The sequence below is a fragment of the Vipera berus genome (assembly GCF_964194415.1).
Source record: "Vipera berus genome assembly, chromosome: 5".
NCBI lineage: Eukaryota > Metazoa > Chordata > Lepidosauria > Squamata > Viperidae > Vipera > Vipera berus.
In genome coordinates, this window is record NC_138207.1 from 27,552,621 (window position 1) to 27,568,735 (window position 16,115).

The 16,115-nt window shown below is 38.6% G+C and overlaps 1 protein-coding gene across 1 annotated transcript in view; it reads left to right on the forward strand.

Moving 5' to 3' along the window:
* The window catches only part of CP (ceruloplasmin), a gene marked incomplete at its 5' end in the record, with an annotated part of 40,515 nt that extends 24,548 nt beyond the window's left edge, over window positions 1-15,967 (forward strand). The window contains 6 exons of the mRNA XM_081329337.1: window positions 465-593; window positions 2,094-2,200; window positions 3,361-3,577; window positions 4,674-4,813; window positions 5,517-5,680; window positions 13,734-15,967. Coding sequence (XP_081185463.1) covers window positions 465-593; window positions 2,094-2,200; window positions 3,361-3,577; window positions 4,674-4,813; window positions 5,517-5,680; window positions 13,734-13,821 — 845 coding nt within the window. The 3' untranslated portion in view covers window positions 13,822-15,967. The remainder of the gene's footprint in view (window positions 1-464; window positions 594-2,093; window positions 2,201-3,360; window positions 3,578-4,673; window positions 4,814-5,516; window positions 5,681-13,733) is intronic.
* Window positions 15,968-16,115: the final 148 nt, after the last annotated feature.

Below are 16,115 nucleotides of genomic sequence, written 5' to 3' on the forward strand. Positions count from 1 at the left end.
ATAATGCCCACAAAATAATGCTTTCAAAATTCCAAATGTACTAACTACAGTAATCAAATCAAGTTAAGGTCCAAATGTCATTTCCAATGGCTGATTTCAATACTGCATGTAGTAGTTTTAAGTAACCCTAATTCTTATGGTTATATACATATCAATACATATTTTGGAATGCAATTTCTAACTGTGGTTAAATTTAACTATGAAGATCAACAGAGGATTATGGAATTATGTGAGCTTCAAACTAATTTCCTTGTTTGGCACTATGAGGAACCATTAAATCTTAGTTTATTGTTACGCTGTACCTGATCCAGTTAGCTTTAAGGTTACTATTTAAAGCTTTCTTGATCCAGGAAAAGGTCAGCTTGCCTTCATTTAATCTGTTAAATTCTGATTTCTTAAATAATTTTATACCTTTATACTTTCTTTTACTTTACTTTTATATGCTTATTTTTACTTTTTCAAAGGTCCTCTGCTTCTTACACAAGTTGGAGATATACTTAAAATTTTTTTCAAGAACATGGCCTCTAGGCCTTATTCTATCCATGCACAAGGAGTAAAAACTAAGTATCCACTTGTAACAGAAACACATCCAGGTACAGTAATTCATTTGTTAGTCCTGAGTTGATAATAAAAAAAGAAAAAATAGATATTGAAAAGTTACTTTTAAATTGACCCAGGCTCCTTGTGTCTTTGTGAATATTATTTTCTGCACAATATAAAAGTTTTTGCATTGTCTTCTTCCAGAATGTTTTCATTAAGTCTTGTTGTAGCCTATGTTGTTTGATGATCTGTAATCAAAGAATTAACCAAGTTCAACCCTTGGTTAGTTATAATTAAATTTGTAGTATATTCAGTTCAAAGACTGAATCATATCATAATCTATAATTCTGTCAATTCTATTTTGTCACCTGATGTAATGATTTATAAAAGCTTGGAGTGTATTGAGTTTCCATGGAAAGGAAATTATACTTTTTTGCATTCTATTTTTGTACACATGAGCCTAATGTTAATGCTATTCTCTGCAGCTTTTCCTTGATGTCTACTCAAAAGCACGGATCTGATTCTTTTATCATTTTTGCTATCTGAAAGGGAAAAATAGTATCTGTATTCATATCATTTTTGATGTACCATGTGTATATTGCAATATGATTTCATCTATCTATTCAGGAGACGTTGCCACATGAATTCAATGGGACCTTATCCCAGCTAGGACTGCAGAAAATAGTACACCTTTAAAATATTATTGTCCTAAAATTATACTAAATCAGAGGTTTTGTTCTTAAGAAAATTAGTTTTGAATAAGTACTTTAAAATTTATTATTTATTATTTATTTATTTTATTAATTCAGTTTATATACCACCCTACTCCCAAAGGACTCAGGGCGGTTTACAAGGCAAAATTTAAAAACAATACAATATAAAATTAAAATACAATAAAATTAAGTCTAGCCGCAAAAAATTAAAATCACAATTTAAAAACATTAAACCCCTCAGTCCAGACCAGATAGCTCAAAGAGCCAGGTTTTTAGGTCCTGGCGAAATGAACGAAGGTTGGGGGCAGTCCAGAGTTCTGTTGGCAGTTGATTCCATAGGGCAGGCGCGCCCACAGAGAACGCCCTCCCCCTGGGGATCGCCCGTCGGCAATCCTTGACCGGCGGTACCCTGAGGAGGCCCTCCCTGTGGAAGCGCACAGGACGATGGGAAGTTGATGCTGACAGCAGGTGCTCCCTCAGATAATCCGGGCCCATGCCATTTAGGGCTTTATAGGTCATCACCAGCACCTTGAATCTCACCCGGAGGGAAGCCAAATTTGTCAAGGATGTCACAGAAAGACAAAGGGAAACAGAAGCCAGTCCATCCCATTTGGTGTGAGAGAAGAAACTCAAAAAAAATATATAAAAAAAATAAAAATAAAACAGAAAGCCCCTGCTTCTTTTATTTAGCTTGTATAGCAAAACTTCTTTTCTCCACTGGCGTAAGATTGCAAAATTTATCTAAAAAGCACTTCCATTGCTTGTTTTTAAAACATTGATTATAAAGGGAAAAACAATCTACAAAAATAAATCCGTATCTACAATGTATGTTTCATTCAGGTGCAACTGAAGAGTATATCTGGAAAATCCCAGCAAGATCTGGTCCTGAGGAAGGAGATTCTACCTGTATTCCCTGGGCATATTATTCCACTGTGGATAGAGTGAAGGTAAACTCATAGCGACTATGGTCAAGGTTGTTCTCTTTTTTGGGAAACAGTATTTCTAACGTAGCTTGATATATTAAGTATACAACATTCTATAATTTTATAATAACTGAAAGATTAACAAAGGCAGCTGGACTGGACTTGTACATCTCACTGATTCTGGAGTGGAGTCTTTTTCTAAAAGGAAAGATGGAGACTCTGGTCTGATGATTCTATTTTGATAGTTGAAAACACAGATGATCTGCAAGCTCTTATAATGTGAGCCAAGGAACACAATGAAAAAATAGGACTACCGTTAAATATAGAGATCAAACTAATGACATCAGGTATAGTAACCGATCTTAGAAACAAATAAATTCAGAGTGCTCATTTGAGGAACAATGACTAGTTTCAAATTATCATATCTAACTCCTTTGAGATGTCCTTTATGCTGGGAAAAGTAGAAGGAAAGCGGATAACCAATGGCAAGGTGGATGGACTCAATTATATTGGCAAAAGTGTACTATTAGAACACCTGAAGAACATGGTTGGGGGAATAAAAGAAAATCTATTTATGTGGATGCTAAAAGTCAACAATCACTGATGGCATCACCAGAAATGTTATTTTAAGATCTACATTTGGAAATGTTCTAATATATATTACTTGATTTTTGGGGGGATGAGCCTTGGTGGAGCAGTGGGCTGATGCCTCCTTAAGTAACACCAGCTGCCTGCAATTAGTGCAGGTTCGCATCCCACCAGGCTCAAGGTTGACTCAGCCTTCCATCCTTCCGAGGTAGGTAAAATGAGGACCCAGATTGTTGGGGGCAATAAGCTGACTTTGTAATAATGCCGCTTGGGGTGTGTGTGAAAGCCCTAATAAGCAGGCATATACATAGAATGAAGGCTACTGCTAAGCTTGTAAGCCGCCCTGAGTCTTCGGAGAAGGGCGGGATATAAATGGAATTAAAATAAATAAATAAAATAAATAAACTTAACAGTACCACAAACCATGTTAGCAGAAAACACATTTCTATTTAAAATGAATGTTAGTATAAAAGATTTGATCCACATTAAATCATGTATAGATTCCTTGTATAGTTAAAAGCTATATATACATGTGGCTATCTAGGCATATTGTCCTAGTGATAGTACTAGGTGATTATTTTTATTTTTGATTTCAGGACCTCCATAGTGGATTAATAGGAACACTTGTTGTCTGTCGCAAGGAGGTTTTTCCTGTAATTCCACATCCCAAAATTCTGCAGTTTGCTCTCCTTTTTCTGGTGTTTGATGAAAATGAATCATGGTATTTAGATGAGAATATCAAGTTGCATTCCGCCAATCCGGGAGATGTAAACAAGGAAGATGAGGAATTCATTGAAAGCAATAAAATGCATGGTATGTTTGGATCTGGAATTCCAGTATTTTGGAATAACAATTATCTCACATCAGTTAAAGTGACACTGCATAAGGCATAAATGGGCAGAAATGCTTTTTTGTGTTCTGTGTCACACGCACGATGCATGCACACATGTACTATTAGCAGTGGAAAGCTGCTGTATTTGTAAGATTGGGACAGAGAACATACAAAAATTTGTTTGATCTTGTTTAGCCTGAGGAAGGCAGTAGCCCTTCACAAGAGTTCTGGTTTCTCATGTGGCACACTGGGAAAATTAATTGTCCACCCCTGACATAAAGACTGTAGCGCAACTCTGCAATCGCGACCCTATGGACAACGTTCCTCCAGGCCTTCCTGTCCTCTACCATCTTCTGGAGTCCATTTAAGCTCATGCCTACTGCTTCAGTGACTCCATCCAGCCACCTCATTCTCTGTTGTCCCCCTCTTCTCTTGCCCTCAACCTTTCCCAGCATTAGGCTCTTCTCCAGTGAGTCCTTCCTTCTCATTAGGTGGCCAAAGTATTTGAGTTTCAACTTCAGGATCTGGCCTTCTAAAGAGCAGTCAGGGTTAATCTCCTCTAGGACTGAGCGGTTTGATCGCCTTGCAGTCCAAGGGACTCGCAGGAGTCTTCTCCAGCACCATAGTTCAAAGGCCTTAATTCTTTGGTGCTCAGCCTTTCTTATGGTCCAACTTTCATTGCCATACATTGCAACTGGGAAGACCATAGCCTTGACTATATGCACTTTTGTTGACAGGGTGATGTCTCTAGTTTTTAGTGTGCTGTCTAGATTTGCCATTGCTTTCCTCCCCAGGAGCAAGCGTCTTTTAATTTCTTGGCTACAGTCCCCATCTGCAGTGATCTTGGAGCCCAGGAAAATAAAATCATGAAGATTGTCCAAGTGTAATTAGAATGACTCTTAGATTGCTCTGATCTTTGAGCTCAATTTGAATTAGTGGACCAGCTGTATATTTTGGACAATGATCTCTGATAAACTTTTGATAAGGCTTGATCTTTGTACTAAATTTATTAGATTGATATGTAGCTCCATAATTGGAAATAAACAGCACTTTTATAACAAATATTTCTCTCTTTAGCCATTAATGGAAGATTGTTTGGAAACCTGCATGGTCTTACAATGCATGTTGGAGACAAAGTAAACTGGTACTTATTAGGAATGGGGAATGAAGTTGATATGCACACCGCACATTTCCATGGGCATAGCTTCGATTACAAGGTAAAAATAAGCATTTTTTAAAAAAGAACTAAAAAGAAGGTACTTACTTAGCTAAGAGAGAAAGCGGTATGCAGGACAACTGAACACATAAAACTTTCTTAAGTCAGATAACTAACTCAGTTAACCTAAGTCTGTCTATTTTGGCAGGCCATTGTTTTATAGTTTCCAAATAGGTAACTGATTGGGAACTGAAACCTAGACTTTATCCCTCAATTTTACATTTCTTTCTCTTTCCTCCCTTTGTGAGTTTAGCAGTGGAGCAAATATATTCTATTTCATTTGCCTGATAAGGATCTGTGTGTCTAGCAAGTCTCCTAACATACATAGGTTTACATCCTTGTAAATTTGGAAATTGTATACTCCGTACACTGCATACTAATTCAGTTGAAAGCAACTTTTTGACAAATGGATGAAAAAAAATTAGTCTATTGTTTTCCCAATAATCCAACTGCCATATCTGCAGTATTATTTTTCCCTTGAGGACAGAACAGATTTCACTTTCGTCCACTTTCTACTAACATTAATTGGCTTTAAGTAGTAATTGAAGGTCTGTAAGCATAGATGTTTAAGTGGTGGAGTTTTCTTAAGTTAGAAAATGCTTATTTGTTAAAATATTTAAAATGGCATAATGTTGTTGCATTCTTCTAATGAATCAATTAGTAGACAAATTTATGATTGGTTATTTTTTTCCCCTCTCCAAAAGTATAATAGAACTTTCCGGGCAGATGTGTATGACCTGTTCCCTGGGACATTTCAAACTGTTGAGATGTGGCCAAAATATCCTGGGACGTGGCTACTGCACTGTCATGTGACTGACCACATCCATGCTGGCATGGAAACTACTTACTCTGTGCTCCCAAATGAAAAGTAAGTATTAATTAATTTGCTTGAAAGGAAGGAAAAAATTTCTTGAGATGCAACCATTTTTCCACCTGATGCTATTCAGGCTTTGAAATTTATCTCCTGGAATCTATATTCAGTATGCAGTATAGTCAATGCTGTGCCAGACAGGTATTTTGAGCATGACATCAAGGTGGCTGGGAAAAATTGACCCATTAAATGGCCAGTGAAATGAAGTATAATTTTATTTATCCAACTTTTTTTTCTGGATTCCCTGAATTTTATCTCCCATGCCAAACTATAGAAATCAAATAGGATTTCAAGAGTGAAAACTTAGCAGCCACATGCCTTATTGTTTTCATCTTGTCATTTGTGTAAGGGATGGGGGAGATGAGGCTTCAAATTGGTTAGTTAGAGAAATGAAATTTCTCCAGTTCTGCAGACGTTTGTTGAAATACAGATGTATGGAAACTTTTTGAGGACATTCTAACTGTGGGGAAGAAGACAACAAAAGGTTCTCAAAACAACGAGAAGCTATTTACATAAATTACGTGGACATCTGGAAGCTTTGGCTGGGAATGACATTGTTATATGCTTTGGTTATATATCTTGGGATTTTAGAGTTAGTTTTCCTTCGCCTATACCATGACATGTTTTCAACAAACTAGTAAGATCTTCAGAAAGGAAAGAAATCCTGGACTTTATTTGGATACTTAAGCTGGAGGTTGACGTTAAACTAACTCTCATAATTTTTGTAGCCTACCTGGGTTTATCTCCCAGGAGTGCTAGTACATTTTGAGTTCTGCAATGGAACAGAAGACCGAGGAAGAGTCAGCTCACAAAAATACTTCTCTCCAGCAACTACAGTTGCAAGAAAAAGTATGTGAACCCTTTGCGATTACGTGGTTTTGCATGAATTGGCCATAAAATGTGCTCTAAACGTCATGTAAGTCACAACAATAGAAAAACACAGTCTGCTTAAAATAATACTACACAAACATTAGCTGTTGTCATGTTTTAATTGAACATAACATGTAAACATTCACAGTGCAAGGTGGAAAAAGTATGTGAACCCCTAGCCTAATGACTTCTCCAAGAGCTAATTGGAGCCAGGAGTGAGCCAACCTTGACTCCAATCAGTGTGATGATATTGGATGTGTTGCTGACAGCTGTCCTGCCCTTTAAAAACACACACCTGTTTTGGGTTTACTGGTCTCAAGAAGCACTGTCTGATGTGAACCATGCCTCGCAGAAAAGAGCTCTCAGAAGACCTACGGTCAAGAATTGTTGACTTGCATGAAGCTGGAAAGGGTTACAAAAGTATCTCCAAAAGCCTTGATGTTCATTTTTCCACGGTAAGACAGACTGTCTACAAATGGAGAAAGTTTAGCACTGTTGCTACTCTCCCTAGGCGTGGTCGTCCTGTAAAAATGACTGCAAGAGCACAGCACATAATGCTTAATGAGGTAAAGAAGAATCCTAGAGTGTCAGCTAAAGACCTACAGAAATCTCTGGCACATGCTAACATTTTTGTTGACACATCTACAATAAGGAAAACATTAAAGAAGAATGGAGTACATGGGAGGACACCACGGAGGAAGCCATTGCTGTCCAAAAAAAATATTGCAGCATGTTTGAAGTTTGCAAAAGAGCACCTGGATGTTCCACAGCACTACTGGCAAAATATACTGTGGACAGATGAAACCAAAATTGAGTTGTTTGAGAAAAACACACAATACTGTGTGGAGAAAAAAAGGCACAGCACACCAACATCAAAACCTCATCCCCACTGTAAAACATGGCGGAGGGAGCATCATGGTTTGGGGCTGCTTTGGTGCCTCAGGGCCTGGACGGATTGTTGTCATTGATGGGAAAATGAATTCCAGAGTTTATCAGGACATTTTGCAGGAAAACATACGACCACCTGTCCGCCAACTTAAGCTCCGCAGAGGATGGGTGATGCAACAGGACAATGACCCAAAGCATACAAGTAATTCAACAAAACAATGGCTTCAACAGAACAGAATACGCCATCTGGAGTGGCCCAGTCAGAGTCCTGACCTCAACCCGATTGAAATGCTCTGGCATGACCTTAAGAGAGCGATTCACACCAGACATCCCAAGAATATTGCTACACTGAAACAGTTTTGTGAAGAGGAGTGGTCCAAAATTACTCCAGATCGTTGTGCAGGTCTGATCTGCAACTACAGGAAACGTTTGTTTGAGGTTATTGCTGCCAAAGGAGGGTCAACCAGTTATTAAGTCCAAAGGTTCACATACTTTTTCCACCCTGCACTGTGAATGTTTCCATCTTATGTTCAATTAAAACATGACAACAGCTAATGTTTGTGTAGTATTATTTTAAGCAGACTGTGTTTTTCTATTGTTGTGACTTACACGACGTTTAGAGCGCATTTTATGGCCAATTCATGCAAAACTCCACGTAATCCCAAAGGGTTCACATACTTTTTCTTGCAACTGTATAATCCAGACAGGAGAGATCGACTTGGGGGCGGAGCTCGCCCAAAGCAGAATGCTGGAGTGGTGGAGCAACCTCAAACTGTTGGAAGAGGAAGAAAGACAGAGGTTCTTTGTCCGGCACCATGAACTACTTGGGTGAATGGTCTCAGGAAGGCAGCAGAAGCTGAGTTTCCTCTGGTTCTGTCTGAGCCTTAGCCAACGAAAGCATCCAAGAGGGTGGCAGAGTAGGGAGAACCTCTGGATTGGAAACTCCCTACACCATCTTGCAGCCCTTCGGTGGAACAATTGAGAGAGAAGTTCAGTGGGAGGTTTGAGGAGATGCCCCCCCAAAAATAAAATGGTCAATCATGGGTACCTTTGCTCTCAACAGGGATAGCAGGAATTGACCAGCGGGGGAAATACAGGGATTGTAGAGGGATTGTAGGCCAGCAAATGCTGGGGGCCCCAAAAGAGGGACACTACCAGACCATCGCTAAACTGATTGGAGAGGAGGTCAGGCAGCATTATCAGCAGCAGGATTGCCACCTGGATATGTGCTGGTGAGGGAAGATCCCCAGCCTCTTCCTTTTACAGTTAAAAGTGATGGGGAACTGGAAAAGCTGGCTTACTTCCTGACCCAGGTGTGGAATTATCTAGAAAGGTATGGAGACAAATACCCCGATGATGGATCCTGGGTGAATGTTATTTCAGGAAAACTGGAAGGGGATACAGCAGATTGGTTGGTGTCTTTTTAAAATGAGGCAGCTCCAAAGCTCCATGATGTGGATGCCTTCATGCAGGAGCTAAGGAATCGGTTGTTCTGTACCAGCCTGCTACCGGCCCTGCAGAAAAGGCAGGGACAACCCCTTTACAAACGGCAAGAGGCTGGAATTAAGCCTGCCAAATTTATTAACATAAAACAGCAAAACAAGATACGAACCATGAAACAGGAGCTATGAAACAGGAACTATTCAAGCGGTTGCCTTCAGCAAACCAGCCCTCCCACGCATTCCCCTTTTATACAGTTCAGGGCGTGGCTTCTCTCTGCCTCCTTCCGAGGTGCCCCATTACCTTCCTCTGTTTACTCCTGATTGACTGCCTCCTGCGTTGGGCGTCCTTGAACAGGGCCAGCTGTGGTTCATCTTCATCCACACTGTCAGGCTCACACAGCTGGGTCTCTGTCGTGACCAGGTGGGAGGGGCCTGGCTGAGGGCTCTGCGGAGCCTCAAGGCCATCATCAGCAAGCTCTTCAACACCCCCCTCCTCCTCCTCCTCTGAGTCGTCCGACCCAACTGCCGAACCCACAGGCTGACCCTGAATTACAACATCGGTTTGATGACCCAGTCGAAGCAAGAAAGGCAGATGTGAGTGTCTGAACAATCAAGCAAGGGAAGACACTGGTGGCTGAGTATATTCAGGAATTCTGTAAATTGGTGGCTTGAGTCAGAGGTTGGCCAGAGCACATGTTAGTCTACCAATTTCAAGATGGATTAAAAACGGACCTGTATTATAACTGTTTACCCAGAGGGATACCCCATCTCCTTCAAGAATAGTAGAAGTTAATTACAGAGATGGAGTTAGACTTGATAGATTACCAACAGCATACTGGTCAAGATCTTCACCTTCAGCCTGCGGGGTAGAGACGGATGTCTGGCTGAGGAAGTAAGAGTAATATTGCCGGAACCAGGAGAGAAAGCTCCTTCAGGAAATGGAAGTGTGTTTCTGATGTGGTAAGGAGAGACACAGGCTGCGGATTGCCCTGCCCCACATCCAATGGCAGCTCGTCACCCTCCAAGCAATCCAAAGTGGCTCAACAGGTCGTTGAGGTATCTCCAACCTCAGGGCAAGAGGAAAAAACTCTGAACTTGGGGAAACAAGGATTGGTTTTCTATGAAAGTAATAATGAAAGGGAGGATGACCCAATGGTAAGTGGTCCTATTTCTCCTATGACTACCAAAGTAGAACTGTTTGTCCCTTCTTCGGGAGTAAAGGAGACCCTTACTGCCGTCTTGGACTCAGGCTGCCCTAGATGTGTAATCAGCTTGCCCACAGTAAAAAAAAGTTGGACTGTGGCTTAGAAAGTTAAGGCAACCCTTGGGGTTCAAGCATAGATTGGCCTCTCACCAAACCAGTGACTATAAAATTGGGCAAGCATATTGCAATCATTTGTTTTATTGTAGCCTCTAGAATGACTGAAAGGATGATTTTAGGTTTAGCCTGGCTAAAGAACATGAATCCACTTATAGATTGGAATAAAAAAGGGCAAGTAAGGAACAGAGCAGTCAATCAACAAAAGCCACACAAGGCGTCGGCTAGTCACTGCGTGCCGGTGGATAAGAAAGTGAGAGTGAGAAAAGGGAATATACAAAAAGCAACCAAGGCATTGGAGCACACAGATTTAATGGAAGTATTTAGTGAAAAGGAATTGGATATTCTCCCCCCTCATTGGCTATTGGACTGTGCCATTGAAGTAATTCCAGGACCAAATTTCCTAAACCAAAAATGTATGCTATGACACCAAAAGAAATGGAAGAATTCAGAAGAGCTCATTCAACCTGTAAATTTGAAAATTAGTGAGAACATTGTTAACAAAATTATTAATCAACTGTATGCCACACCGGTGGGGGAAAAGACTGGCTACATTTGCGTAGCCAGTCAGAAGCTGCTGTCAATGTCAATGTCAAGCACTATCAAGCAATCTTACAGCAAATTGGATGAAACTAGGTAAGACCCAAGCCTCTCTTTATGACTTTAAGACCTCTTCCTGAAAATCTGCCCAAAGCACTCTCCCCGAGGAGGGAAAGGGAATTTCCACCCCATTCCCTTAGGAAAGCGGCGAATTAATTATTTGGGGAAAAAGGAGAAACCTACAAGACTAATTTGGAATTAATATATATATATATATATACATATATGACTTGGAAATTTGGGGACTAAAAGAGCCTTGGTGGAGCAGTGGGCTAATGCCTCCTTAAGTAACACCAGCTGCCTGCAATTAGTGCAGGTTCGCATGCCACCAGGCTCAAGGTTGACTCAGCCTTCCATCCTTCCGAGGTAGGTAAAATGAGGACCCAGATTGTTGGGGGCAATAAGCTGACTTTGTAATAATGCCGCTTAGGGGGGCCCAAAAGCCCTAATAAGCAGGCATATACATAGAATGAAGGCAATTGCTAAGCACATTGGTTTGTGCTTAAATTGTAAGCTGCCCTGAGTCTTCGGAGAAGGGCGGGATATAAATGGGATTAAAATAAAAAATAAAAATAAATAAAAATAAAAGTGTTTTTTTATTAAAAGAAAGACGTGAAAAATTTACAATATAAGTTTTGGATTTAAAAACTGAAAAATGGCGTTGGTGAATTAGTGGTGAATTATGGCACTACAACTTATTTATGCCTAAAAGAAACCTGGCTTGAAGCCCAGAGCTAGATAAGCCTTTGGCTGGCCTTGAAGCTTTTGCTTTTGAGAATTGCAGCTGAGAAAAAGGAACAGACTTGGGGGCTGCTTATCTGTGTAGCAGAGACAATATTATTATTCTAAAATTGGTCTGTATGAACTGTATGAACAAAAATACTGACTTTCAGAACTGTATTGTGGAACTATTTTCCTGTAGAAGAAACATACACTGTTGCCTGATATGATGGAACACTGGATTATAAATCTTGATTGTTAAACAACCTTTAATGGTTCTTTTTTTCTCCCTGGATATTTTTCTCATTTGAATTTTACTTATATCTGCTTAGGGAAGGTTTATCAGCGGCTAGTTGACTGAATAAATTTAAAAAGGCTACTTACAAAAAATAAAATGGATGTTCCATACTTAGCTCTAAATAGTAAAAAAACAACAACACATCCTTAACATGTTTCCAGAAGCTTCAGTTTGCCATATCATCAAGAAAATACTGATGAGCCACAGAAAGAAATTGTCTCCATGTTGAAATTAATATAAGAAACAATTGCTTTAGCTCATGATGAGATTAAAAATAACACAAAAGGAGATAAAAGAACAATTTTCTAATTTAAATCTACAAACTCAGTAAATAACTACAGAGAAGGAACCAGCAACACAGAAAATAGAAGGAAAACTAGAGAATTCTGACACAAACACTGAGGATCTAAAGGAAGAAACTAATGACCAGACTCAGATAAATGAAGATTTAGAAGACACGATGACAATATTGGAAATAGAAAAGACATTTTACAAACCAAGGTTTCAGAACATACTGGAGGATGAGAGCTGATGGAATGGAAGATAAAGCCGTTAACAGCACTGTGGGGAACTGGAGAAGGAGGAAGGCTGTTTAATGAATATCAACCGACTAAGTTCTTCCAAAAATACTTTAATTAAATTGTTTCTCTTGTTTCAAATAATATACACAAAAACAGAGGAAGAATTATTTGATGATCCAAATGCACTGACTTGGATAGTTGGCAAAGGAAGAAAGCTAGAGTAAGACTAAAGGAAGCAGAAGCTTTGACCTATTAGAGGGGATGTTATATTACCAATTAGATGTTTGAATATGGTTAAGAATAGTTTGCTAGAAATAGAAGTATTATTATAACTAGATAGATAGGATTTGTAATCAGAATATCATATCTTGATATAAAAGGGAAATAAGAATATGCTAAGAACTTTGAATAAGGGAAGCTTTTGGTTACCCAAATATAACTTGTTCTGAAATTATAAATGATTGGGATATTTTGAACATAGATGGGGAATTAAAATGGAAAAAAGCAAAAAATAGGATATAGACTGAATAAATGGATATTGAGTGCAAATGTAATTAAGATATGCTTTGGTTAGAAAAGATATTCTAAACTGATATTATTGACACTATTAGAAAAATGTAACAAATGTTGATAGGCAATTGTATATTTACTCACAACAATAAGAATTGTATTTGCTTACTGTGGAAAAATGTCTATTAGCAAAAGAAGAGAAGATAGAGGGTGTAATATTGGATTTTGTTTGAAGAAGCTTACATGTACCACAGAATCACTAATGGACTCAGTCATCACATTGTCTATTAGGCACTTGATTGTAAAAATAGAAAATTAATAAAATATTTATGAAAAAAAGCACCCGGCCAGGGGGACGCAAGGCTCTAGAGGCACAAAAACGTTTTTGTTTTTTTTAAAAAAAGGTAGATAAGAAACGAGCCATCCAAAAAGTGTTTAAAGTAGCAGATAAAATATACACATCCACAAGATATCTGAATTTAAGAATACCAAGTAGAAAACTAGGACCAAAATATATAGATCCTTTTACCATCATAGGGATTATAAACCCCATTACATAAAATTACAGTTACCAAGCGTATTTAAACGGATACATCCAGTGTTTCATTGTAGCTTATTGAAGCCTTTTCAAGGTTCCAGATTGAGACCAATTGGAAAATCACCTCGGCTTCCAATTTTAAGTTAAGAGGGAAAGGCATTATGAAATTGAAGAAATCTTAGATTCTAGATATAGCAGGGGGAAACTTCAGTATTGACTAAAATGGAAAGGATTCCCCTTAGCTGAAGCACAAATGTTAGAACAGATAGGCTAATAAGAAAATTCCATTCAGGACTTTGTCTATAAAACAGTGGTAAATTCATGTGTGTTTATTATTTTTTCCAGATCCTTTCCTCTCTCGAGAGGGCAGCTTGTCAAGAGTGAAAACTTGGCAGCCACATGCCTTATTGTTTTCATCTTGTCATTTGTGTAAAGGGGGGGGGGAATGAGACTTCGAATGGGTTAGTTAAAAAAACGAAACCTCTCCAGTTCTGCAGACGTTTGTTGAAACACAGATGTATGGAAACTTTTTGAGGACATTCTAACTGTGGGGAAGAAGATAACAGAAACAACGAGAAGTGTTTACATGAACTACATGGACATCTGGGAGGCTTGGTTGGGAATGTCATTGTTATATATATATCTTGGCATTTTAGAGTTAGTTTTCCTTCACCTATACCAGGGGTCAGCAACCTGAAACAGTGAAAGAGCCACTCGGAACCGGTTCCCTCACAAAAGGAAAAACTGGGAGCCGTAAAAAATGTGTGCGCATGTGCGTACATGCGTGCATGCGCAGAACAGGGTTTGACTGAAGAGTGGAGCCAAGGCGAGATATGCACCTACCCTGCATATTTGAATTGATTGGTTGAACTTTTTTAGTCCCACTTTTTTTTTTTGGACTGCACATGGCAGAGGACCGGGAGCCGCAGGAGACAGCTGAAAGAGCCGCATGCGGCTCCAGAGCCGCGGGTTGCAGACCTGTGGCCTATACCATGTCATGTATTCAATAAACCAGTAAGATCTTCAGAAATGGAAGAAACCCTGGACTTTAAATGGATAATCGAGCTGGAGTTGACAGGGAGTTTAACTTTAACTCCAGTCCAGATCCAACATTTTAAACACTGCAACCCTTATCTCTCTAACGAAGGTGTGTTTATTCAAGTAAACTGGTACAATTTTTAATCTCATAATGCTGATAAGCTGTATCTTTTTAATATCTGCATATTGTATTCATTTCATTCTATTGGAAGAAATTTGGATCCCTGTTTTCTCTTCTAACTCTCTCTCTTTCTCCTATCATCTATGTATCGTATCTTAAATTTGTTTCCATTGGCATTCTGGAAAGGACTGAAACTGTGAAAATAAGTAATACAAATATAATACCCCATGTTTGAAATAGCAGCCCTGGATGAAACTTGCTACTTAAATCGGTGCCTGCAAGCAAATATATATCTTCTCTTTGGACCTATCCACAAAGTCAGGTTTCAGAAACTACACTGTTATGTATGAAACCTGATGATTTACCAGGAGTTTTGGACTACAGCACTTATAGTTCAAAGCCATGCCTACTGGGTTTTATGGGAGTTGCAGATAAAATATTTGGAGTATACCACTTTGCCTAGTTTTAGCACAGACAATTACTTTTAGAGCACTAGTTTCTTCAAATTCTAGTCCTTGTTATATGAATGAAAGGGGGAAATTAAGAACATATCTACTTTGTGGCTATAGTAAATATATAAAATATATATTGGCTTAAGTGTTCTTTTGAAAGCCACTGACTTTCACTTTCTATCATTTACAGCAGTGACATCAGACAAACAAAATTATGAACTTCAGCCGAATTCTCAAATTGGAAAAATGGTTCGAATGTGATAAGATGAGCTCCATGTTTCCAAACATTGACAAATTTTTTTAAAAAAAATCCCTATTGAACATAATTAAAACTAGAGGAATGCTTTTGCATGGAAGTGTATCTTAGTTATGATCGATAGAACATTATTTTCTATTTCTAATTTCACAAATGTTCTGTTTTTAAAATGTCTTCTTTCAAAATAAACTAGTCTTGAAGATTCCTTAAAAGTTTAATATGAATATGACAAAATCATGTCTGGCTCATATTACAACTGCAGATATGGGAAAAATTAAAGGCAGATAAAGTAACAACCTTTGTCATTGTTGATGTAGGGACTTTGTGATACTTGCTAGGCCAACTTTATAAATTGCCTCCATAATCTGGTTTCTAATCTAATTTACTTTTAGAAAAATTGAAGAAACTCATTGTTTGCAACACAAATAGTCCGCAGGGCAGCCAATCTGCTGAAACTTTTGGCTCGTTAGAATTCTTGTGAAATTGTTCTTTTCTGTGTCCTAGCAGCCATGAGAAAGAAATATTCCTACTGAACAAGTTAAACATTACATACATGAGTGATGTTTAGGAAAAAGACCTGGATGTCAATCGCACTAAATATTTACTTAGAAAGGCCCCTTCACAACTTTATGTGATTTCTAGTCAGCTCACCTGCACCACCAGCAGTTTAGAGTGGTGAAACTTTTCCAAAACCTATCCCAAGCAGCAAGGGTAAGATAATGACCCTTATCAAATGTGTTATGATAGGGGGAGAATATGGAAGAAAGTTTTGGCCCAGTTTTCACTTGTTTGAGGGACAAGATTTACTTTTATACAGGCTTAATGAACCTATTGTATTTTGTCTCTCACCAAAATAATCT